Source organism: Bacillus rossius, chromosome 1 (assembly GCF_032445375.1).
Source record: "Bacillus rossius redtenbacheri isolate Brsri chromosome 1, Brsri_v3, whole genome shotgun sequence".
In the NCBI taxonomy this organism is placed as follows: Eukaryota; Metazoa; Arthropoda; class Insecta; order Phasmatodea; family Bacillidae; genus Bacillus; species Bacillus rossius.
Window position 1 is genome coordinate 138,594,910 of NC_086330.1, and position 24,958 is coordinate 138,619,867.

General features: G+C 39.0%; 1 protein-coding gene across 5 annotated transcripts in view; it reads right to left on the reverse strand.

The window, feature by feature from the left end:
- LOC134546213 (uncharacterized) overlaps nucleotides 1-24,958 on the reverse strand; it is a 720,520-nt gene that overhangs the window by 210,777 nt on the left and 484,785 nt on the right. For all 5 annotated transcript variants that reach the window (XM_063388829.1, XM_063388828.1, XM_063388825.1 and 2 more), the window contains 3 exons: nucleotides 19,627-19,789; nucleotides 11,143-12,837; nucleotides 7,260-7,606 (listed from right to left, as the gene is read on the reverse strand). In XM_063388829.1, the coding sequence (XP_063244899.1) occupies nucleotides 7,260-7,606; nucleotides 11,143-12,837; nucleotides 19,627-19,789 (2,205 nt within the window). The remainder of the gene's footprint in view (nucleotides 1-7,259; nucleotides 7,607-11,142; nucleotides 12,838-19,626; nucleotides 19,790-24,958) is intronic.

The window sequence follows — 24,958 nt, forward strand, 5'->3', positions numbered from 1 at the left end:
TGGTGTTATATGGTGCACAGACATGATTTTCTGTATTATTTCGGTTTTATCGCAATTCACCATATAATCTTGTCCTTGTGTGTTAGTGGCATTACCAGGAGGCCTACATAAGAGGCTCTGGAGCTGTTGAGATCCATTTAAAATTAAATATTTTGTTATTATAAGTTTAAATGAAAATAAAAATATTGTTTGAACACAATTAATTTAAGTAATGACAAACTTTAATGGACAGACACCAGAAGCTAATTGCTGACAGGAGAGCAGATTTGTGGCTGTACTGTGTTTCATTCCTCAGAATTACATAAACACAAATTAGTGATTAAAATAAAGCAAATCTTATTTAAAATCTCTTTTTGAATAGAAAAAAAAAATTTAAATTATTTTGCACTTGAGGAAATTCGCTCTACTGTATAAAGAATGAGAAATGAAAAGTATCTGGAGTAATTATTAAAAAAAAATTATATTAGGCTTATACAAACACTATTTCAAGCGATGCTGCATTCAGGTGTTACTATTTTAAATTCTGTAATACAAAAGCTTTGTTTCATTTAACTACACTTTCTACACTGGCAAACAAAATTACAACAGTTTCAATCCATTCAACAAGAGGACTTCTTGCTATGCCATTTCTTTAAACCTGGTGTAGCTAGATAGGTATGCAGAAATATATCTATACCTACATTTGGAGTGTAGATGGCATAGTCCACGAGTATAGCACACCCAGTTTAATTTTTTTTGTCTTAATAGGAGTTGTTTAAGGATAAATATTATAAAGTATGATTAATGGTAATAAAAAAAAGCAAAAGTAAAATAGCGAAAATGGATTAACCAAGGCTATCAAAATATTTGTGTCAACCTTAATATGCCATGATTCATAATCTTCCTAAGGAGTATGACAACTATATTATATGTTTATAGTTTAAAGGGAAATAAGTAAAAAAAAAAAAATTGTTTTCTGTATTTGTAGAATTTGTGTGTGCAGTTTAAACTCAATATGCCATGATTTGTTGTTAAGGTGTGAATGGTCCCCTGAATCAAGCACCCCATCACCGAGACACGAGTGGCAGCTCAGCTCCTATAACCGCGGGCGCCCGCGAGCGATACCGCTGCACGCCTGCTGCATCCCTGATGTGTCAGCTACCCGCCGAAATATGTCCACGTTGCGGCATCTGATTGGCCCGTCGGCGTGACCGCCGAAGCCAACTAGTACAAGAATCCGGCCTCAGGGGCCGCAAGCACAGTGTCGGCGCGCCGCCGGAGGTGGAAGCGCCCTCTACACTGACACCGGCCGCTGACCGTCGAGACGTCACTCGCCCGCCTTAAAGAGTGGACCAGGCCTACAGGGGACTTGGATGTGGATGTATTCAGAGCACGACGGAAGTATACAGGCACTTCGTCGTAGACTCTCCGCAGGCAGCGAGCGATAGCCGTGGCGCGCAACCGCTACAAGGGCAGACGGGGCAGCTCAGCAGTGACCTAAACGTACCTACTAGACAACATACCCACGCTTGACACAAGCACCCAGCACAACAGTCGACAGCCACGCTTTTTAGTGACACCAGGTTCAGCACGAGTCCCCGACTGTGCGCTCGTCAGAGGTTCCCCAGGTGTCCGAGACAGCAACCCCAGGAGCACCGGCTCGTCCCGGGGAAGGACGGCGGGAGGGCGAGTGGACAGACGGAACTGCACAACTATCTTCAGGACAACAGCCGGACCGGGATAACAACCGGAACGAGAGCTGTGGGACGGACTCCGGAGTCGCTGCGCCAACTCGCAGCAGCGACAACCCAACCGGGCCACACCGTCCCTGGACAGTCGCTGCACAAGAGCGGAAACTACGGCAAGTTGTGAAACAGCTGCAGCCGCAATCCTGGGCGGCGCCTTATGCTGACTAACGCGGGGCTTAAAATAACTTTTATTATAAACATTTACTAAAAGTTGGAGAGTAATGTTTCTTAAGTCAAAGAACTGGATTGATTCAGAACTCATAGTACAAGGCGCCACTGTGATTCGAACTAGAAGGACTGACCCTATGTCTTATGCACCTGTGCCGTTAATTAATAAATTCGACACGATATATTTTAAATTTTTATTATGATTTTAAATTTTTTGTGTGGAAATTTTATTTGCTCTACTATAGTGTGATTTTAATTTGTTAGTCTGGTGTACTCCTCTGAGTTAAACTTTGTCTCAGTGCTCTGAAGCCCCTTTCCCATTGGCGTATCGGACATTTTGCTGGCCTAATCCCTGACTAGCAGACAGCTTACCATTTCCCCCGCCTTCAGTCACGCCTCAAGCCTGTAATATCATTTCTCTTCGTGACCCTAACTGCATAGACAAGCCTGTAGCTTGCAGGCGACCAGTTCTCAGAGACGAGCTGAGATTGGCCTTTTTCATCACGTATTAGTGTTATGTTCGCTCCTCTGCAGCCACGACGGGGCGTAGATTCCCAGCAGCGTTGCATTTTACCCTCCCCCCCCCTTCTCAGTTCCAAGTAAGACCAATGACCGGTCGTAACCCCCTGGGCAACAGTGACCGTTCTCAAGGTCTCTGCGCAAAAACGAGGGCCCTAAAACTGATCACAAGCGCTACCTAGCGACCAAGTCGCGAACTTCTCCGCTAGCCTACCCTCTAGGGCGCCAGAGAGCAGCACCTGCTTTCCCTTGAGTTATATGGACGCCGAGGGGCGAGTCGATTGTTTTCAACTCAGACCCCTCCGACAGATTTCTCTACTGTCGCCCAGTGATGCCAACTTCAAAACTACTGCCAGAGTTTTTTTTCCGCCCGCATTCGGGCAAGTTCGGAATCTTTCGGCGGCCCAGACCCCCCTCCACCTGTAAGAGCCGGCGGCCACTTTTAATTACGAGACGCGGTTTACCGCGACACAGATCAACTTGCGTCGCGTCTGCAGACAGATCTCCAGCGAGTATCGGCGAATCGGCAGACTCTGCAAGACTTCATCCGACCGCTAACGACTATGTAGTCGCTTTGTATAAGGAATGCTATCCCTCAAGTCAATCCTAGTAGATTAGTCTGTCTGCATAGTTTAATTATTTGCCTTCAAAATTTTTCTCTTTTAAATGTTATCATGAAGAAATCATCCGCGTCCTGCCGCGCAATTCGCGAGCTCCTGACCCTGGCTGACTCCACGACTGCAGCGTGCTGGGCAACTCCCCTGTTTTGGTGAGTGATAATTCGCGACCCCCCCTTTTTTTTCCCTTAAATTTTTTTTGGGCATTTTCTGCCCCATAGACTGCCTGTATACAAGTTCTAATCAGTTTTGATTTGGACTTTTGCAGACAGGGTCGATGACAGGGAGCGACTGATTGCTCCCATCTCGTGGCCCCCCCCTCCTGTTCCGTGGGTCACATTAGAAGAAACGTTTCTACTACCCGACGTGATCGTTTGAAGACCCCGGGTGGTAATGTAAATTCAACATTTCCCCCTTACCTAGCTACGAACTATCTTAAGCGGATGACCAACCCACCAGCGACCAGTGTTTTCCTCAAGAACATGTAGAACGAATAGAACTAATTATCAATGTAATCATCGGATCCATCCAATTTTGGGTGTGAAACTCATAATGCAAATGTTTATATTTCAAACTAAGAATGTAAATTGTTTTAAATAATCGCGGGCCGGCCCATTTTTTTTTTTTTGTTTTTTTTTTAAATCTTTGAAACTTGTTAAAACCTTTTGTATGTAAAGTAATGGAAACAAGATAATTCATCAGGGCAAATAAAACAGGGAAACTATAGATCAAGTTAATCGTGTAGTTTTTATTTATTGATTTTAAAGATCCACCAACTTCCTCCTTGCTTGTTACAGGAAGTTCCTAAATTTTGTTTGTTCCCCACCTCGTGTCGCCTCTGGTAAATCAATTTATTTAACTTATTTTTTTTTTATCCAGCAAGTTTCCAAGGCTCCTTTTAATTACACTAGAACCTCGATAATCCGAGCTTGATGGGACCGGGGCCAACTCGGATTATCAGAACCTCGGATTATTGGAAATACGAATAAAAACACGCAAAATCAATTTCTAATACATAGTATGTCGATGTTTTAATAAAAATAAAATACAAACATATTGAAATGCAGATTAGAAATATATACATTATTATTATTTTTTAAAATAATCTATTATTGTTTTTTTGTTTTTTTAATGCTCCTCGCTTCTCAGCTGCTCGTGTGCTCCACTTCTTAAAAAACATTACGTCATTTGGCGTGACGTCATCTTGCTGCTCCACGTATTCGAGTGCCTTTTCTAAGCGTAGAAACCCATCTGCATGGCTAATTTTTTTGTTGGTTTCTTCTTCCCCTTGTTCGTCTTTTTCGGTGTCCTCATCCCGGTTGTTGACCATTTCAATAATTTTCTCATCTGTCAATTCTTCAATTTCATCACTGTCTAACCACTTCTTAACCTCTTCAGCACTGGATTCCATTTCGCAGCCAGGGATTGTCACCATTAAATTCAATAGAGTCATATTATCACAGTCATCTTCAACTGTTTCTTCTTCTTCACTTTGTGAAACTCTCGGTTTTATAAGTTTTGACCAGGATTTCTGTATAGTTTCCTGTTTAATTTTTGACCACGCATCAACTAACCAATAGATAACGTCTTTTATATTAACTGTTTTTAGCATATCTACTAATGAAATTTCTTCTTCTTGCAAAATATATGTCAGAAGCATGCGTCTGTACTTTTTCTTTATTGTCGCAATGACGCCTTGGTCCATAGGTTGAATGAGGCTAGTCACATTTGGGGGCAGGAAAACAGTTTTAATTTCATCACTTGAAAGCTCTTCTACGTTTGGATGGGATGGAGCGTTGTCAATAACCAACAGTGCTTTTCTCGGTAATTGTCGTTCTTTTAAAAAAGTTTCTACTGAAGGAACAAATTCCTCGAAGAACCAATTTTTAAAAATGGTCGTATTCATCCACGAGTTCTTTTGATTTTTGTATGCGACGGGTAGTGCGTTCATATTTACATTTTTAAAAGCTCTAGGTTTTTTTGATTTTCCTATCACCAAGGGACGAAGCTTATGTGTCCCAGAGGCATTGGAACATGGCATAACAGTAATTCGTTCCTTGCTCTTTTTATGCCCAGGAGCGGAAATCTCGTCTTTGGATGCTAGACTCTTGTCAGGTAGCATTTTAAAATTTAACCCAGTCTCGTCACAGTTATATAATTGATCATGTGTGTAGCCCCCTTCTTCGATCATGCTTTGAAATTTTTGAACATAGTTTTCAGCACCAGCAGCATCAGCTGAAAGCTTTTCTCCTGTGATATGCAATTGCCGCACACCGTATCTTTTTTTCCATTTATCCAGCCATCCTTTACTGGCATTAAAATTGCTTTCACCTTCTTGTAATTTATTACGAAAATACTGCGCTTTTTCTTGTAATATAGGCCCAGAAAGAGGGACACCTTTTTGCCGCTGTGCTAAAAACCATGAAAACAAAGCTTCACTTGTTTTTTCGTACTCACTTTTTTTCATACGAGATCTGGACGTTGTAGCCTGAGAATTTCCAATTTCTGTCTGTTGCGCCTCCAGTCACCCACAGTAACAGCACTCACTCCTAAATCACGCGCAATTGTTTTTAGCGGCTCACCTTTATCAACCCGCGTCAGCGCTTCTAATTTATCACTTAATGATATTTCAGTATGTTTTCTTTTACTCATACTGGTTCGTAATAGAACTGGGACGTAACTACATAGATGTGCTCACGGCGAAGAACTTATGGGAACTAACAATTACCCTCTGGAGGGAACGCGGGGAAGTGACGAGGGGGCGGAGGATCTAGGCCGACGGAGAAAAGGGGTTTCCCCCAATGTTATAAAAATAGATGCTTGCGACTTCTGACAGGGGTGGGCCGCTACCTGCTATGTACAGTCACTTACCCAACTCACCCCATCAGGCCTTCCTCCTCAACATAGCCCTGGCCGTCCCTACATATATGTGTGTTTGCAAAATTCATATTTTTTTCTTTCTCATAACCCCCGAAACTGACTCGGATTATTGGGAACTCGGATTATCGGAGCTCGGATTATCGAGACCCTAGTGTAATTCAAAATAATTCAATTTTGAGGCACGAGGGGTGTTACACACCATATAATCTTAAAAATTGTGAACATTGTAACGTATGTTTTATTCTCTTTAAATTGGCTTCGCAGAATTTAATATAGCTCTTAGTAACTCTTACAATAGTAATGTATATATTTGTAGCTGGTCTCTTACTGTTCTAAGAACTTGCAAATTGAAGTTTCCAGGTGACATCGCTGTAACACTATTGCCAACAGTAAGGCAAATGAAGTTTCTAATTGATGCAGTTTCTATGTAACTTCTTTTTTTCACTTTTTTGACGTGACGTCTAATAAATCAATGAACGCCGGCTGCACGCACGAAAGTGTCCCATTACGCACATTGTTCCGTTACGCTGTGTCCCGTTACACTCATTGTTCCGTTACGCTGTGTTCCGTTACACTCATTGTTCCGTTACGCTGTGTTCCGTTACGCTGTCGGCAAGTGCAGTAATAGGTAATGTTACAATTTACTAAAAAATTATGGTGATTCATATAATTGATGATAGATATTTGATTACAGTTTATTTATATGAAAACTAGTTCATAATTATATTTAAACTTCATAGCTAAACACCAGTTTTTAAAATTAATTACAAGTCATCTACACATTAACTGTTTCGTCGACGGTTTATAAAGTGAAGTGAAAAGTTAATGTGGTTTTCATTGCTTATTACAACAAAAATTTCGGCAATAAAGGTTAATTATTCTTGCATTTTAAAAATCTGATTACTAGTATAATTTCAAGTATTTATTTTTTTATTATTAAAATAAAAATGATTCAATTTTATTCATAAAGTATGCAATCATTTCATCAAATGTTTTTTTATGACGTCACGTTAAACTATCATCCGTAAACCGACTTTACAGACAACCAATTTTTTTTTTCTAATTGTTGTGTTCATCATTTCCCCCTTTTTCGTTACAGTGCCTCACGTGAAGTAGTTTCAGTACCCTGGCACATCGCAGACGAGCAGCGAAGTACGGCGCTCGGCATCCGCTTATGAAGCACATTAAAGAATGTGTATTTGGTTTCCAATTGTAACCCAATTCGGGAGTACGGTAATTTGCTTATTTAGACCCTTGCACGGAGTATCATTTCTTATAACCTCTACATCATAAGGAAGGCAGTTGACAAGTTAGGAGGACTGTAGTAATCACCCACAGTGCACTGTACCTCCTTGGTCCGCGGTGCTGGCGCACTGGTTCTGCCGGGCCGCCTCGTGAAGCTCCTCGCACGTGACGGGCTGCGTGGCGTAGCGGCCGGCCGCCTCGGGGTCCCGGTCCCTGCGGCGGGGCAGGCGGCGGGACTTGGCCTCGTCGGCGGCCGCCCTCGTCTGCTCCTCGAGCCGCGCGAAGAGCGAGGCCCGCGCCACCACGCTGGCGCTCCGCTGCAGGCCCGCACCCTCGGCTCCCGAGCTCATGTCCTCCCGCACTACGGGCGACGGCAAGCGCTCTAGCGCATCTGCCCCACCGAGTTTACTCCCTTCCACACTCTTCTGAAATGTCTGCACCGACTCAAACCTGAAAGGTGATAACCCTCACGTGCCAGCATCGAATACAAAACCACACACACACACACACAAACACACGCACACACACGCACACGCACACAAACACGTGCACAAACACGCGCACAAACACAAACATACACACACACAAACACACACACCTGGGAAAAAAAAATTTAAAGTGTAGAAAATAGCAATCAGCTAAACATTTTACCCAAACAAATCTGAAAAACTATGTTCGGAAATTTATCACAAGTTTATTAATACAGCAACACATTATTTTCAACAGTATACACAGATGTGAAGAAAAAAAATTAATTTAACGTAAAACTAAATTCTATTACCTACTTCCTTTTACCATAAAATAAGGGTACAATGAAGAAACTTTGATTAAAAAACAAAAGAAGCTACTATTTTCTACTTCAGCATCAATGGAACTGCTTGTACAAGAAAAAGTTAAAACTATGTACAACTCTAGCACCCAATTATATTGTTGAAAGCTTTGTGCAATTCACAATAGATAAAGGTCAAGTTTAATCGCTCAAAGAATGACAAATGTCAAGAGTTGGAGATAAAGCAGTTTTTAAGTAAATTAATAGCAAAAAGGTATAGTGACAAAATGTTTCAAAGTAAAAGAAAATATGCACCAGATCCAAATTTTTTATCATTAGATATAATGGGTTGGTATTTAGATTGTTAATTATCCAACACAAAATGTCAGCTGAATACTGTTCTGATACAGTAGTTTTTACTAATTTCATGATTTTGATATTTATCTTGGTTAAAACTTATTTTATGAATTATTGAATTTACGCACTTACATGCACTCCTAGATATGACAAGTTATGAGAATGCGGCTAGAAGATAGACTAGTCGAGACACTACTCCCATGCTAGTGGAAGGCCAACTGCCCCAGTCTGCAAAGCGAGTGTGCGCACGCTCCCAGAGCAAATCTGCACACTGACGTCGTGCAAGGGACCCAGTTCTCAGCTCTATACTTAGACTTGGCACCAGTGGCCAGTCTTCAACACCAACACGAAAACAAACACTGGAGATGGTTGGCAGGGCGCTGCCCCAGCATATTCCCCTCCTCCCTCCCTCCCTCCCTCCCTCCCTCCCTCCTCATTTACCACCATCACCCTCGACACTTGCTGGTGCGAGCCAAGGGTCCCACATGACACTCTCGTACACTACATGTGTTCGCAAATATCTGTGACAAATACAATTAAAACTGCAAGAGTCATGGTTACACAAGACTATAAAGTTAATTTATGCATGTAATGTACACTTTAGTGTGCAAGCTTTAAAACTTGTTTTTATAAAAAAATAGCCAACATAAATTCAGATCGAGCTACGTGATCTTTTCTAATTGCACACAAAACTACACAAACATAAGTCTTCTAAATAATGTTTAAGCCTAACCATGAAGTTATACAAGTTATGTCAAATTAACAAATTAAAGATGATAAACTAAAAAATACAAATATAACCTGTGGATGGTACTAAGCTACCGAGTTTAACAAGAAGAGCAGTACCAGGTTTAATACTATAGTAATAACTAATAAATACATACATAACTTGATAACAGTGGTGCAATAATGGAAATTACAAATTCTAGTAGTTAATCTATGTGAATATCTATAACCTATAACCCTACACATTCTCCTTTCGATCAATGCACAATGTACTTGTTTTGTCTTTAAAACTATACTAATAAACATTATAAGTGACTATCAAAATGTGACAGTAATACAAACAGAATAATTAGATGCAATACATCGAGTTGTCTCAACATTATAATGTAGTGAGGCTGTTAGTATTAACTTGTGTTTTTATGTATTTACAAGAACATATCTACCAAGTGACATGTATGAGCAGTGAATGACATAGAACATTGTGAAAAATGTTTCGCTGCCTTGGGCAGGCATACCAAAATGAAATGTGTTAAGATTCACCAGGATAATTTGTATGTTAGCATAGTCATGAGCAGTACACGACATTATAAAAATTTATTTATGATCAGCATTTAAAGTAAATTTTTATTTATAGGTTTATTTGTTTACCTGAATTAAAAGAATGTTATATTGGTAATTGCAATCTCTTGTAGCATAAACATAACAAGCCTGCATATAATATTGCCATTTCAAGCAAGGGATACCAACAGTTAACCAAGATGTCTGCTTGTAACATAAGTGGTCAATGTTTAAATATATTTGATCTTTAACAAATGCCATAATTTCCCAGCTGTTCTAGAAAGTTTGTACATAAAAATTCCATTTGTATATTACTTGCATTTAATAATAAATTAGGAGAATAAAACTTAATACTCAAGCCTATTATAGAGGCAGTTCAGAAATTCCTGGGCATACACACATTTAACTGACTGCAGGAAATGCCAATGCAAACAATTTTTGTTGAAAACGTGAGGAAATGCAAACCTGTGAAATTAAAGGCGTGAATAGTAGCGTGCTAGTTGACATTTATCACACATCCATGCACCACTCCACTATATAAAAAGGAACACAATCGCAATCTGATGCTCTGTCGGAAGCAGGTGACGAGCTGGGTGCAGATGCTTACAACAGCGTTTAGGCACTAGCTACCAGGAATAATGTATTAAACTCCTAGTTACTGGCAGTCCCTGGTTAAGCACCCTTGGTAATCCACACTGCTCCTGCTGTTATTTCTTTTGCCTTCCTGTACACCAATAACAAATCAACCATCTCTGTGACTGCAAAGTCTGCCATCTGTCAAATCTTTAATTCCAGCAATGTGTTCACTAACAGTAAACACTGCGCTAATCACCCAAAGTCAAACGTGTATACGTACCACAAAAAACTTTACATTGTGCTGTACACCAGACAGCTGATGCTTGTGTGTATGGCTCTTAGCCCTGTTCACCAGTGTGTGTGAATGACTAACGTGTGCGAAATTCAAATGTGCTACTTATTGTTTGCACCTGTAACTTTGCATGGTTGATTTGACATTCACTGCCACCTGCCTAATATGCCTGTAGTTAACACCTTGTCAGTAACAATTTGTGAACATATCCAAGTGATAAATTTTATAAACCGCATTAATCAAAGTCAAAGATATTACAGTAAAACCCAGTTAGGAAGTTAATCAAGGTAATTTGAAATTTAAGACTAGTTTATAGAAAAAAACTCTTTGAACAGGGGAAAATTTTTATATATTTACAGGTAAAATGCTAAATTTTTTAAAACTTACTATGGAGGAAAATTTCTTGGGTGGAATTTTCTTAACAGGGCTTTACTGTATAACAGTTAAAAAAATATTCAATGCACTTGAAAATTTTCATACTGGTAATTAAAGTATCCTGTGTTTGCATGCCTTTGCCTGTAAGCTAGTTAGAAACGTAAATTTACTGACCTGCTGTATACACCACATAAATTTTAAGCAATAATTAACCACAATCCTCACTTTCACTTATTGTGAAGCAAAATATTTGTACTAGCATTTTTAGGCTGTACAGGTATAATTAAATGAGGAAACAAGTAAAAATATTTTGTAGTAAGTAGTTTCAGTTACCTTTCTGAAGCCTTGATTTCTTCCAATGTGACTGGCTGGGTGTAGAACCTGTCCTTGCTCTTTCCTATCCTGTGAAAAATTCGAGTCTTTGGCACTGCACCTCTGGATGCTTGAATCACAGAAATTCCATTGTGCGATTCTTCACTCAGAAAGCTTTCCATGGTAAGAATTCTTTCTGCCACAGAGGTAGATGGCGGAAGGTCAGCAATTTCTGGAGATTGTGAATTGTTTTTAACAGAAAATGGTGGTTCAGGTGAAACTTCCCCTTCAAGATTCTGTGATGCGACGTTATCCACTTCCAAGGACCTACGCCTGCTCAGAATCGAACTAAGTTCGCTGTCTATGGCTGAAGAGCCTGATCTCACCACTCCAACGATGGATGCTGGACGTGGTCGCGGGCGACGTTTCACCACACCACCAATGTCCGAGCCATCCAACGATTGAGTGTCCCTGGAGTCAGAGAAAGAAAGTTTATGCCTGGGCGATGCAGAACGCTCCCTTTGCTGTTTAGCGTCGCTGCTCTGCTGTTTGAGTATTGGTTTAACTTCACAATCTGATCCAGAAACAGAGTCTGAGCCTAGACTCCTCCCTCTAAGCAGCACATGCCTGCCTGGCAAGTACGAATCCCACTCTTCCCGGGAAGACTTCCGAGAAGTTTTCAGAATCGGCTTCATCGGTCTGTCATCTAAATCTTCAACTTCGAAGCTGTGCTTTTTCAGAATGGGCTTAGGCACTTCAGAGGAACAATCTGCACTCGTACTGTCTTCGGAGCTACTTTTTTTCTTTAAGATAGGCTTCACCTGTTCCGTCGCATCCGAGGTTTCCGTGGTGTCGATCCCGGCAGCAAGCATCACGGAAGATGATATCGACACATGCGGGGAGTTGCTGGCACTACTGCAATTACTGCTGTTGCTGCTGGCCATCTTGCGCTTCAGTATGCCCTGTGGCTCAGAGGAGGTCGAGCCACAATCCTCTAAAACATCCTCCCGACTGGTTCTGCGTTTCAGTATGGACTGTGGCTGAGGGTCTGGCGACTGTGTCCGCCTCACCAACTCCTCCAGCGAGGATCTGCGATGATGTTTGAGGATGGGCTTGAAATCGTGGGGCTCACTCCCGAGGTCCGGAGAGCAGCTCCTCCTCATGACCTCACACTCGTCCAAGCTGGCGCGCTTCTTGAGGATGCCGTGCTGTTTGCTGCGCCGTGATACTGAGTCCACCACGGTCGGAGAGAACGTGACCGGGGAGACGGACGAGGAGTCCCTCGATGGTTTGCGCTTCAAGATGGAAACTAAATGCACGGGAGAATGTGATGTGCTCTGCGTCTCGTCGAGTGATTTCTTCTTCAGTATTGAGGATGGATGTCTTACTGGAGAGCCAGAGAGACTTCTAGAGGCCTCCCTCGTACGAAAGCTAGTTGAACGTTGGAGAGAGGTTGGAAGACTAGAAATTTGAGGTACGTGATGACATAAGTCCGATTCTTCAACCAAAACATGTTTACGAGTAGAAGATTTGGCACCTGATATATCTTGGATCACAAAAGCAGAATCGTATTCCGTGTGTATACCATTCACCTTTACTGGAATTGATTCATGGACTGTATCTTCATTATAAAAACCATTAACACGGTTCTCAGAAGACTCCACGCAGTCTGCAGTCTTAACTTGATTGTCAGGTGAACTTGCCATTTGTGTAGGACTGCAAAAAAAAATCAAAGGAATATTACTTCACAAGACATACTAAATGCTTATATGCTGAATAAATTATGTAGCTAGGTCATTGCCTTAAACATTTTAAATGGTGTGAACAATTCATAATTTTTACATTATCTTCTAATACAGCATCCATATGCTCTAGAATACATGACAATATACTTTCATGTCCAAAGAAACACAAAATATTTACATATAAAAATTGTAAAATAACTAATTATTACACTAAAGAATACAGGATGGGTCACCCCTTCTATTAAGTAAAAAATATTCACAAATCAGAAAATGTTTTACTTTAATAACATTACTTCTTTACTTGACAACTTCAACAGTTATTCCATTTTTTTGGCATTATAAATTAAAAAAAACAGTGAAATCAACAATGAAGCCTGACTGTTGAATTAAGATGATACTGAGTCATAACTGAAAACTAATTGAAGGATCACATAACAGTATTGTAACCTTAAAGTTATAACTTCAATAAAACTATAAAAAATGAAAGTATTCCTATAAATGAAAAAAAAATTACATTTTAACTGATTAAAAACTAGCCATATTGGGACAAAAAAGTTTATTTTATATTTTAGGTTTAGTTAATTTTTTTCTTGTTTAACCATAATTTATATCAATTCCTTTTTTTTTTTTTAATCTAATATGGAAACAACCTAATGGCTGTCACTCAATCTGTACCATTATCAGAAAACCTGATGAGGGATTTCATAACTCATGATAAGCATTGACTTTTAAATTCAACATATTCTAGAGTAAGATACCCAATATAGAGGGATCACTAGACAAAGGTCTGACAGCATAATAAATGGAGCTGATGGCAATGCAGATAGGCAGATGGCTGGTAGGCTCTGGTAGGCTGATAATAGCTAATGACTAAGGTGGACACTCATACCATTTTAATAACATAAAAGTCTCACATTTGAAAATTACAATTTTGCAAGCTAGATTGTTGCAATTATTTTATATTAGTATTCACAATCAAACATTCATTAGATTTGCAGCTGGAGGTGGTCACATGATGGTAGTTGTCTCCAACTTGACAACTACCATGCTTAAGGCCCTAACACTTTCAAATTTCCCTTCAAACACCTAACAAAATGGTTTATACCATATCACCAAAGTGCAGCCATGTTTGGTTGGCAAGTTGGATTGAGTTTCCACAAAATATTTTACATATAAAACGGGTTCTAAAATTTTTTGGATGTTTGATGCAATCAGCCAAAGAAAATTGTGCATATCGAAAACAGAAATGATATCAGTTTCCATCACAATGATCTTTAAAATTGTGAAAAACACGTGGGCGATTAAAGAGGTTATAAAAGTGAAATAACATAAAATAATGTTAACACGATTGTTGTATGTGATATAATTTTGTGTGTAAAAGGAAATTATGTTTCTATAACCAAAACGAAATCACCAACTAAACTGGTATTTTTATTATGTAATATTATTGTGATTTAAATTTACATTTCTTTCAAAGTTTATAACTGCACATTTAGCATAAGTAGTTCAGAAATTCAATTTAGCAATGTGATGCGTTATTTAGTTTCATAACAAGATTAAAACTGAAAATTTTGAAATTGCTCAGACAAAATAAACTTTGATATGGTGAAATGATTTAAAAAATATGAGGTTATCTGTCCAAATTTATTTGATGGAGAAAATTGGAAGCTATTTTCCATCCAATACTAACCTCCAACTAATGATAAATATATTGGAGACAAATATTTGACAGTGGGCCTTTACCAGCAAGCGGTGACTTCACAAGCATGATGTCAACCAAACACAGCCCGCTAGCCATCAGCACTGCTAGAAGTGCCCAGGCCTTAAACCACCTGCCTGCCATGCATTGTATGGTTTACACGAGATATATATTTTACGTGCATTTTAACTGCCACCTCACATCACTGTGCAGTGCAAAGAAAACATTGTTTTAGGTACATCAACATAACAAAAAGATTTTTTAGGTTTAAGTTCACAGGTTTGAAACAACTGAATACAGAAAAAAAACATAATTATTTATTTTCCAATCTTTATGTAGCAACAGATTTCTCTTTGCAATGCACAGTGTTGTGCAAGTTAGTTTGGAAGTGATCTCTTTAAGTAGACTTAATATTTTAAATTATTTTCCTTGTAATATTTAGCGTATTTCCACATGATTTTAAATAAATTCACAATGTATTTATGTATATTCAATTGTTTATTAAATATTTAATCTACCAACAATTCCTTCTTTATGTCAGTCCTAGCATATACTGAAAGCATGTCAGTTGTGGCATACAGTTTTGGATTAATCATTTGTATGTAGCTTACGTCTCCAAACAATATTAAAAAAAACGTACGAGCATGTCGTCACCATCTCACGCTAGCATCCACTACTCTAGGACAACAAAAACTAACTCACTAATCAGATTTTTGGGAGAGGTTACATTTTCTCTCTCTAACAGTCTTTTATAGTTTTAGTTTATTTTTTGTAAAAACAAAACAGAGGCAATAATTATTATTCTTAGTGATTCTGTACTTCATCCTTAATTGAGACTTCATTTATCAACCAAATCACAGCAAGGGCAAAATAGTAGTGACGAATATATATGCAGTATTAAAAATCACTCGCTGGAACAAATCAAACTGTGAGTTAGTACACGAGGTGTTTACTCACATTAAGTGGATACGCAAGTGTGTAGCTAGTGAAATCGCTGAATGTAGCTCGCACAAGTTTTGCTTACACCCAACAGGTAAAACAGTTTAGTGGTAAATACTCAGCATGTCTCATCCTTAGATTCCAGTGTGTATTTAAAAGGCATTAACTCTGTCCAAAGCATATTCTGCTGTTAGCACTGTACTAAGAAGCACAACAGTTTTAGACAAAACTTTATAATGTAATAAAAAATTGTGATGTTTAACATCTTAGCTCTCAGTCCACACCAATTGGTGGGAGTAATTTTGTGAATGTGATGGAAGTCAAGAACTGGTTATGAATGGAAACTTTTTAGTATTATTGTTTAGTGAATTTTAAGAATATGGGAGGTATTTGAATAAACTTCCTCGTCCACAATCAGGTGAAAGCCGGATTTAAGTTTTTTTTTTTTTTTTTTGCTTCTGTCAGAGCAGTTTGAATTTTGGCCAACAAATCGTATGATTCGATAATCCTAAAAAGCAAAATTAAAAATTTTGAAAAACCCATGACGGGTGTAAAAGTTGTAATTGAAGAAGGGTGAAATAAAGTTTTTGAAAAAAAAAAACCGACTAAAAGGAAGTAACTAAAGATAAAAAATAAAAAGCATTTTAAATAGGGTTTATTTGTTGCAAAATCTGACATGTAAACTGCTAATTACGACTTTTCTTAGTATTCCTACTTTTATGTATCTGTTTATCGTAGAGATAGAGAGACAGCAATAATATCAAATACACCTATCCCTCACTTAGCACGTCATTCATTTAGCGCGGTGTTAATTTTACTGCCCCAGTCTTGAATCGCACGTCTGTAAATTTCAGTTAGCGCGAAATCTCCACCGCAAAAAAAAAAAAAAAAAAAGGTCAGGCACGACGCCACTAAGTCTGTTTCAAATTCTGTAAACAACCGTGGTATACATTTAGCTAAACAAGGGGGGAATAGAGGCGCGCGCAGGTCTGACTACGCTATCGGCTGTTGTACGAACATCAGCTATGGCAAGTTAAATTGCTGCTATGGAGTGTAAAGGACCAAATTTTTTTACGTCCGCGGGTATGCCGCCGTGCCGTACCGTTATCGCCTGGCCACAGACCGGGCCGTGAACTCAGTCTAGCCAGTGGCAAGGAATTCACATAAACAAAAGCAACATCTGCCCATTCAGCTGCCGGTAACTGTACGTGCTTGATCACTCATAATGCATCGTGTTCAAGTATTTTAGACAAAACTAGAAGTCTTACGGCGCGCAGATTGACATGAAGGCCACGCTTATGTTGGTCGCACTTTAGTTTTAAGCAAGTCAACTGTGCGCACAATTTTCTTTTAAAGACGATTTTAAACATTATAACCCTTTTTTGTTAGTCTGCGTCGCCACGGTGTACCGTTTATAAAAATGTAGCCAGCGCTAGTTGGCATCATTCATGTTTAATTATGTTACTTCCCTTATAGAGCCCGCAAACGTAGTCGAATATCGATATTGATATCTCGCCGATTGCATGTAACGCGCGCTTTCTGTCTTGTGCAGAGTTTGCTACATTTGATAGCCCACACTCATTCGTAGTGTGTACTACGACGATAGTTATGCGTTAGTTCAGGCTCGCATTTGGGTCAGAGATTTTGTTTTTCTATTTAAAGTTATAGAAAAGTTTTTGTTACATGACTTATTAAATTGTTTGTCGTGTTTTTTTATACTCTACTTTTTAAATACACGTACTTTCCATGAATGGGTTATGTTTTTATGAATAACTTTACCTAACAACTTTTTTTTCGCACAAAAATCGAACCCCTACTTTTGAAACTTGATATTATAAATTGTGCGACGATTATGCGATAAGACACGGTAAACACTTTAATTTTTGAAAAATTAAAATGTAATTATCAGGACAGTAATATCGGTTTCACTGTCAGTAAAGGATGGTTTGGAAAGATACGCGATGTGAGTTAAAGGTCACGCCCGGGCGAGTACATAACCACGAATCTCCCGTAATGCAGTGTCGTATTTGTCATACAAAGTGCTATGGGAAGCATATGAAGATTAATGGCGTGACATATATTTATTGTTGAGTGTTTTCTACGCATTTGTATTAAGTAAAGTATATTTTACTAGACAATTTTGGAAAAAACATTAATTAAATTAGCCTTGTTATTTATGGAAACTAATGCTTCAGAATACGCGATTTCAAATATAACGAGCATTTTTAGGAACGATTTAGTCGTGCTAAGTGAGGGATAGGTACATACCAGACATATTCACCTACCTATTAATATGACAGATCCAAGAAAATCCATTAGGGCTGCCACTGCCATTTCTATTCCCAATTTCAATTAAAATATACCAGTATATAAAAAGCTATTATGTGTCTCTCAGAGATGCAGCAATTTATATCTATCATAATTAGTTGTTTACATGATAGAATTCGTGAAAAATCAACCCTTATTAAAATGCTTTTATTTTTATTTTTCATTTCTTCCTTTTATTGGGGGGTATTACAAAAAATTATTTCATCCTTTATCGATTTCAACGTTTAGGCCTACATCTGTCTTGAGTTTTTTTTCTTCAAAATTTTTAATTTTACTTTTACATTTAAACTTTTTACAGAATTCCTACGTTTCTTTCTAAATATTTTTTTTAAGATATCGCAAACTACAACTGTTTTATATTTTCATGTAAGAATAAATAATTGTATGAACATAATAATAATAAACTAGCTGCAGTACCCGGCTTTACCCGAGCTGAACACAGGGTGATACTTTGTCCGCGAGTTAAAGCGCGTGGACATAGAGAAATGACACACAATAGATGTTTGTATATCTATGTCTATGACCTATGATTTTCTGTTTACCCATGGCGATCGGTTGAACGGTTTAGATGCGTATGCGCTGCAGCGTCATCTAGCGGCATGTTACAAAAAAAATTGCTAGCATAAAAACCTTCTCCATGGAAAAAACACTTCGATGTGCAAATTTTTATGGCGATCGATCAAACGGGTGTCTGAATATCAACGTCATACATACCAACATACAATTTTATATATAAAATGTTTATTACAGCGCCCGCTGGTGAGTCAACACCATAACACCTACCTAAGAACCATCACCGATGAATCACAAACCTTTTACAGAAAACCGTATCAAAATTGGTCAAACCGTTTTGGTGATAAATGGGAACATTCTTTATTTGCGCACACACAACCTCTCACCCTGAACGCATACACCTTCTCCGTTCCATCGTAGGTAAAAAGGAACTGCTCTCGCAGCTACTGTTAGCTGCGGGAGTGGATTTACTTGTGATTCGCGACAAGAAACGTAGTTGAAAACACAAATTTAAAATATATTTATCACGCTCAGCATTATTTTAAAGAATTCTACCTTAAATATTGTGTTCGAGTTTCTTATTATAGTGTATTTTAAACATGAGAACATTCAAATATACTTGTTACAGAGGTTACATGTTACACATCTAGCGAGTACTGACTCAATTTTTTAAATGTAATGAAAAATATAATTTTTTAAAAGAAAATTACAATGAGAATTTTGGACATTTGTTTACTTGTTTTATTTCATTAGAGGCATCATCTGATAATATTCAATTCTTGCTTCCATGGGAACCGAACTAGCTAGCTATCTGTTTTATAAATATATTTTACCATTTCAAATTAATTTTTTTTAGCTTTATTAGACCATTGCACATAATTAATGGAATGTCTTTATTGATAGTGACCGACAGCTATAAATAGTGTTTAGATTTTTAAAAAAAAATGTTTTAGTTTGTATAAAACTACAATAACAATGCCAAAAGACAATTGTATTGTCTTAGAAAACTAAAAAAAAATATATATATAGTATAAGTAACGATTTATTTTAAAATTAATTATGTTTATCGATAATATTCAAAAAAATAATTATAATGTGAACAATTCGATTACTATCAATCTGGTAACAGTGTGCGCCATTTGTTCTCTACTGCAATCTAAGCACGAGATAACTATAGTACTCATTTCCGATAACAAGACCGCCAAGCAGATGTTTTGTTATGGAGCGAACTGGCGCACTGGTCGAGACACGGGGGTTCTCTGGGGACCGCCGCGCACTCGCCTGGACGGGGCGCCGGGGGCAGAGGGGGCGGCGGGGGCGGCGGGGGCGGCGGGGGCGGCGGGGGCGGCGTCCTCCCGCCCCCCGCCCTCGGGGCTCCAGGCCGCGCGCCGCCCCACCAGCTCGGGCGGCTCCGCTCGCCGGCGCCGTCGCGCCACGCGCTCGTCTGCAAATGCACGTCCACTTTACAACCATCTTGAAACAATCGACAAACACACACCTTTCACACCAATCAATTTTTAATTTAACAAACAAGTCAGGGATTATTTATTTATTTATTTTTGTTCTACAGATACCACAGGGAATTTACCAATATTTTAGTTTTCTTATTTTCTATTAGGTTGAGAATTAATTGTAGTTGTAGCTACTAAGGCTTGTAACATACTTTTGAGAAATTACAATAGGTTCTACTAAAAAGAAAAATAATGATTGCGTGTACTTATGTACGCGCATTAGAAGATATACTAACTTGACGTAATAAAATAATAAAATGAATGGAGTAATATAAATAGGGATGTAAGTTATAACCTGAATGAAAATAAAAAAAAATTAAATAAATACTTAAGTCTTCAATATCAATATGAACGTGTGCCTAAAATTATTTTTTCAGTGTAATATTCTATATAAAATTTTAATTAATGAAAATAAATATGCCGAATGTTTATTCTAATTTATTAATTTAAATTATTTATTAAATAATAATGTTCTAATTTATGATGCAAATTATTTATACATAAGACATAATCTCACTTATAAAAACCCACTTGAATATACATTTAAAAAAGTTTAAAAACACAATTTATGTCACTAATATTCACAATAAAATATGTTTTAATGATATGGACCAGTATTTAATATCAATAACTAAAGAACAAGATTAAAAAGCACATATATAATTTTTATTTTATGTATATTTTTTTGTATGTAGGGTTTTTTTCATTCTGTTAACATTTATGTTTATTATGCGCGCTCATCGTAAAAATTAACTCATTTTTTCATAACACGCCTTAAGAAGTATAACTTAAAAAAAAACTTACGTCGTTCTAGAATGCCCTAAAAATCTGTTCATTACACACTGCCCTTAGTAATGCGCATGAAAGTTAGGTTATAAGACGACTACAACAACGGAGTATAGTTTTAACTAAATTAACAGCACTTGCTGAAACCCGGAAAGCCTCTCTAAAATGGAGTTCCGAACATATCAGAGGTTCGCCGCTCGCTCGTAAAACTACGCGGACCGGAAATGAAGTAAGAAGAGCACCCGTCTCGCGATAGACGCTCCTGTGTGTTGCCCCGTCAGGGCCATGCACAGAGAGCTTAAACTCTTCTGAACGATTATTATAACAGAATTACTACACTTTTATGACAAATGTGCAGTAAGTGGAAGGGTTTCTCTGTCTGTCGTGTAAGGGCTGACTCCCATGTCCTATAGGCACAACTCGCCTGGCAGGCCTAACTTCCAGTGCCGGCTGTGTTTCTGAAAGGCATGAGATTTTTAATTGCATATTATAACACTTAAGATTAATAACAAATGCACGTTTCTCCATTCGCCTGAGACTTCTATACGTCGACAGTTCCTCTACAACTATTATCATTATAGTAGTGACTAGGGCTTAGATACTTAATGCATTTGTACATTACTCCAAATACTAAGTAATAGCCTCGAGTAAAATGTACTTATAGTATATTGTATTACGTCTATTTCCGAGCAATGGGCGCCCAAGCCTCGGCGGTGAGCTGTGCATGTCATAGAAACGAATTAATCAAGTTTGTTTTCTTCTTTCTTCTCTAGTTCTATATGCTGGCTGGCAGCGGAGTGAATGCCCACCATGGCCACTCACTACGAGAGCTCCCCTTGTCACAAGTCCAACAAATTATACAAAATATGGAAACGAACTACGCGTCGAAGGTGACCCCCCCCCCTTCCCCCCCCGTAGACTCTTTCTACTATGTCCAACTTTTCATACATGCCATCCTCTGTACCCTGGATATTTCTACCCAATTAATGCATGCCCTTGCATCCCGCATGTATGTGCCCAGGATTTTCCCCGTATCTACGCAGGTTTCACCTGGGCCCAACTTAGCGTAGTTTTAAGCTAGTTCCAAGACAGGGGAGTAGATCATGAAGCCAATGGCTGACATGGCTGGCCAATCCCCTCCTAGCACACGATGCTTGCGACCCTCCTCCCTGCATGGCTAATCCCAGCATGACTAGGCGTATGGGCTTCGATCTGAGACGCACCTAGGTCCCTCCGTAACCCGGACCCCTTCTACAAATACACTTAGTTTTTAGTTAGGTTATGTCAAAAAAGGATTGAAAAACATTGCTATGATTCATACATTTTCACGACTTATAAGAATATTTTGAGGATATGGCCTCGCCATCTTGGATTTTTCCATCTTTGGCTATATTATAATTTTGAACTGTTTCCCCATTTTTTTTGGCATTTCAAGGCATAATCAAATATGACCTATACCTTATTGCAACCACATATTTACTCTGTAAGCGCCGCAAGGAAATAACTTATTTCACGCGGGATACTACAAGAGTTCAACAAGTAACCTAAACGAAGTCCTATGCCATGTCAAACCAAAAATTCTAGCCCGGAAGCTTTATTGCAAGCGGTATAAAAATGGGGGAGCTGAATTGTTGCCCCTTGGAAGGGCAGCCCTTCAGGATTTTTCTGGCAATGGTTTGTTTGTACAGCGACTGGAAGGGCAGCCCATCCAATTTCTGAAAACATGTTTCTTTAAGTGTTTAAATAATCCTGAAAACTAGCCCCTTGGAAGCGCAGCCCATCAGGATTTTTCTGACAGTAGTGTTTTTGAAAGGTTGTCTGAATTGTTGACCCTTGGATGGGCAGCCCTTCAGGATTTTTCTGACAGTGGTTAGTTTGTAAAGTGACCTAACCTTACCTAAACTAACCACTGTCAGAAAAATCCTGAAGGGCTGCCCATCCAAGGGGCAACAATTCAGACCACCTTTCAAAAACACTACTGTCAGAAAAATCCTGAAGGGCTGCCCTTCCAAGGGGCAGCATTTCAGTCGTCCCATAAAAATATTTAAATTTGCGAAATGACGAGGCCTAAAAACCTTAAATTACCTGAATGCTAAACCTAACCTCCTTCCAAACAAAACATTCAAGAATTTTAGCGAGAATTGTTTTGTATATAATACATCTAACCAATCACACCTTTAGGTTTTACAGCATATATATATAAACCGTAGATGCAGGATCATGAACTGTTGTCCGGGCGTCTGACTTGGGGTGAGTGTACCCTAGGTTCCGCGCCACAAGCCAAGCAGCACCGCGGTGACCGCACGGCAGGGAGAAAGCTGCGCCAGGCGTTGAACCGCAGCGGGAACTCGCGCCGGCCGTCACCAGCAGAGCCCGCGCACGTGCCTGCGTCGCACCGCCCCGGACCCCGCACGACCCTCCGCCGGTCCCCGCTCGGTTTGCTTTCCCCGGCCGCAGACGCGCGAGGCAAGCGCCAATTGGGCTGGTGTGGAGAGGACAACGCCCCCCTCGTAGTTTCAATAGACGCCGCATAAACGAGCCAACCAACCGACAGCGCGTCTAGTTTGCGACGTCATTCGCTACCGCGTATGGTTTGGCTTGCTTAATTAGATACACGCAATGCCCTACGTCATAAAATAAATATTTTATTATCAACACGCATTAGCAGTGATAATCTTATTTACATTATAAATAAAAAAAATATTAAGGCAAAAAATAATCAAAAATAATTAAACTTTGCTATCTAATGTACATAGTAAGGGAATTTATAACTATGTCACTATTAATAATAGTAAAAATTGATTTTAAACATGCAATATTAAATTTTAAAATAGTATAAGACAAAGCTTAAACTAAAAAAAATAAATACGAAACTTTAGCAAAAATGTAATAAATTTATATTTACTGCAAAGTACCAATAGAAGTAGGTACCTGTTAAAATGAAATATGCAGCACTTTCCAAGTTTTACTTTTCAAATCAAAAAATTTTAATTACTACTCTAACAATTTACGCTATTGTTACGAACGTGGAAGAAAGGCGCGACGCGCTCCAGGTAATCGGGCGGCAAAGCGGGCCCACGCAGCCACTGACGTCACGTGCGCATACCTTCGGGGATTAGAGTGGCTCGACCTCGCCCTTAACCTCCCCCTGACCATACGCCCTCCTTCCTCGGCGCTGTTGTTTATCCCTGAGTGGCCTGGGAATTCCGCCGGCTTACAGAGGCCACCGGTGGAGTAGCGTGGATAAGAGCCATTGTTCTGGATGTTTCGAGAGTCGGGTCGGCCCGGGATGACACGTCACAACCACTCCAGTCAGTTACAGAAAGATGGCCAACGGGTATAAAAGCGGCGACGCCGGCCTCCGCGCGAGTTCCAAGAAGCGAGTTGAGTGAAGTGCGAGTTCGGTGAGCGGCGCAGGCGAGGAGCGACGGGACCGAGCGAGTGTGACTGAGTGGCGCGAGACTGTGTGTTGGCAGGAGCGAGGTAAGGGGCGAATCACTTGAGTCTAGCTTCAGTGAAGAGAGTGAACTGCGGAACTTGACATTGAGTGACTTGAGAATAAACATTTTTAAGTGCCAGTGACTTGTGATCGGACATTTTTAAGTACAATTATTTATATTAATGTAAATATTAGTAATCAACTGTAATAAACTTAATTGGGCTATCCTTTACGAACCCAGTTCTCCCCACATTATAAATCATAAATAACAATACTGTGAATTAGCTGGATTAACTGTATGATTAATGTAGTATTTTGAATATATTAAATAAATTAAAGCAAAAACAATTTCCTTTGTATCCTTTAAATGTAAAATCAATAGATTTTGAAACTAACCTACCAATGAAAATTCAATCTCGTTAATTGCAAGATTGCTCTGTATTTATTTTTTAAATACTAAACCAACTTCGTTATATATTTATTGTAAGTGAAGTATAGAAGATAAAAAAATAATTTACCAGGTTACATAATTTAACATAAAGAGCTGCAATTTTCAAATTTCATTTTAGTATTTTGTTAACTTGACAATATATTTATCTTTCCCCGATATGCTTGCTTTGGTCGGCAATTACGTTGGTTGGTTTTCTGTTATTTTAGATATCGTGTGTATAGAGTTTAGAATGTTTTCTGCTCTTCTGCTATATAAACTTTCATGCACATTTTTATACCCATTAACCCAAATGCATACCCTCCCGCTTTTCCCCACTCCTTTTTTTTCTAAACACTTGGGCGGAACCGTTGCAAGCCAGCCGGCGGGCAAATTAGTACCAGCTGGCGCGTAGAAACGACGTTTCGCGAAATCATAAATGGGCCCCGT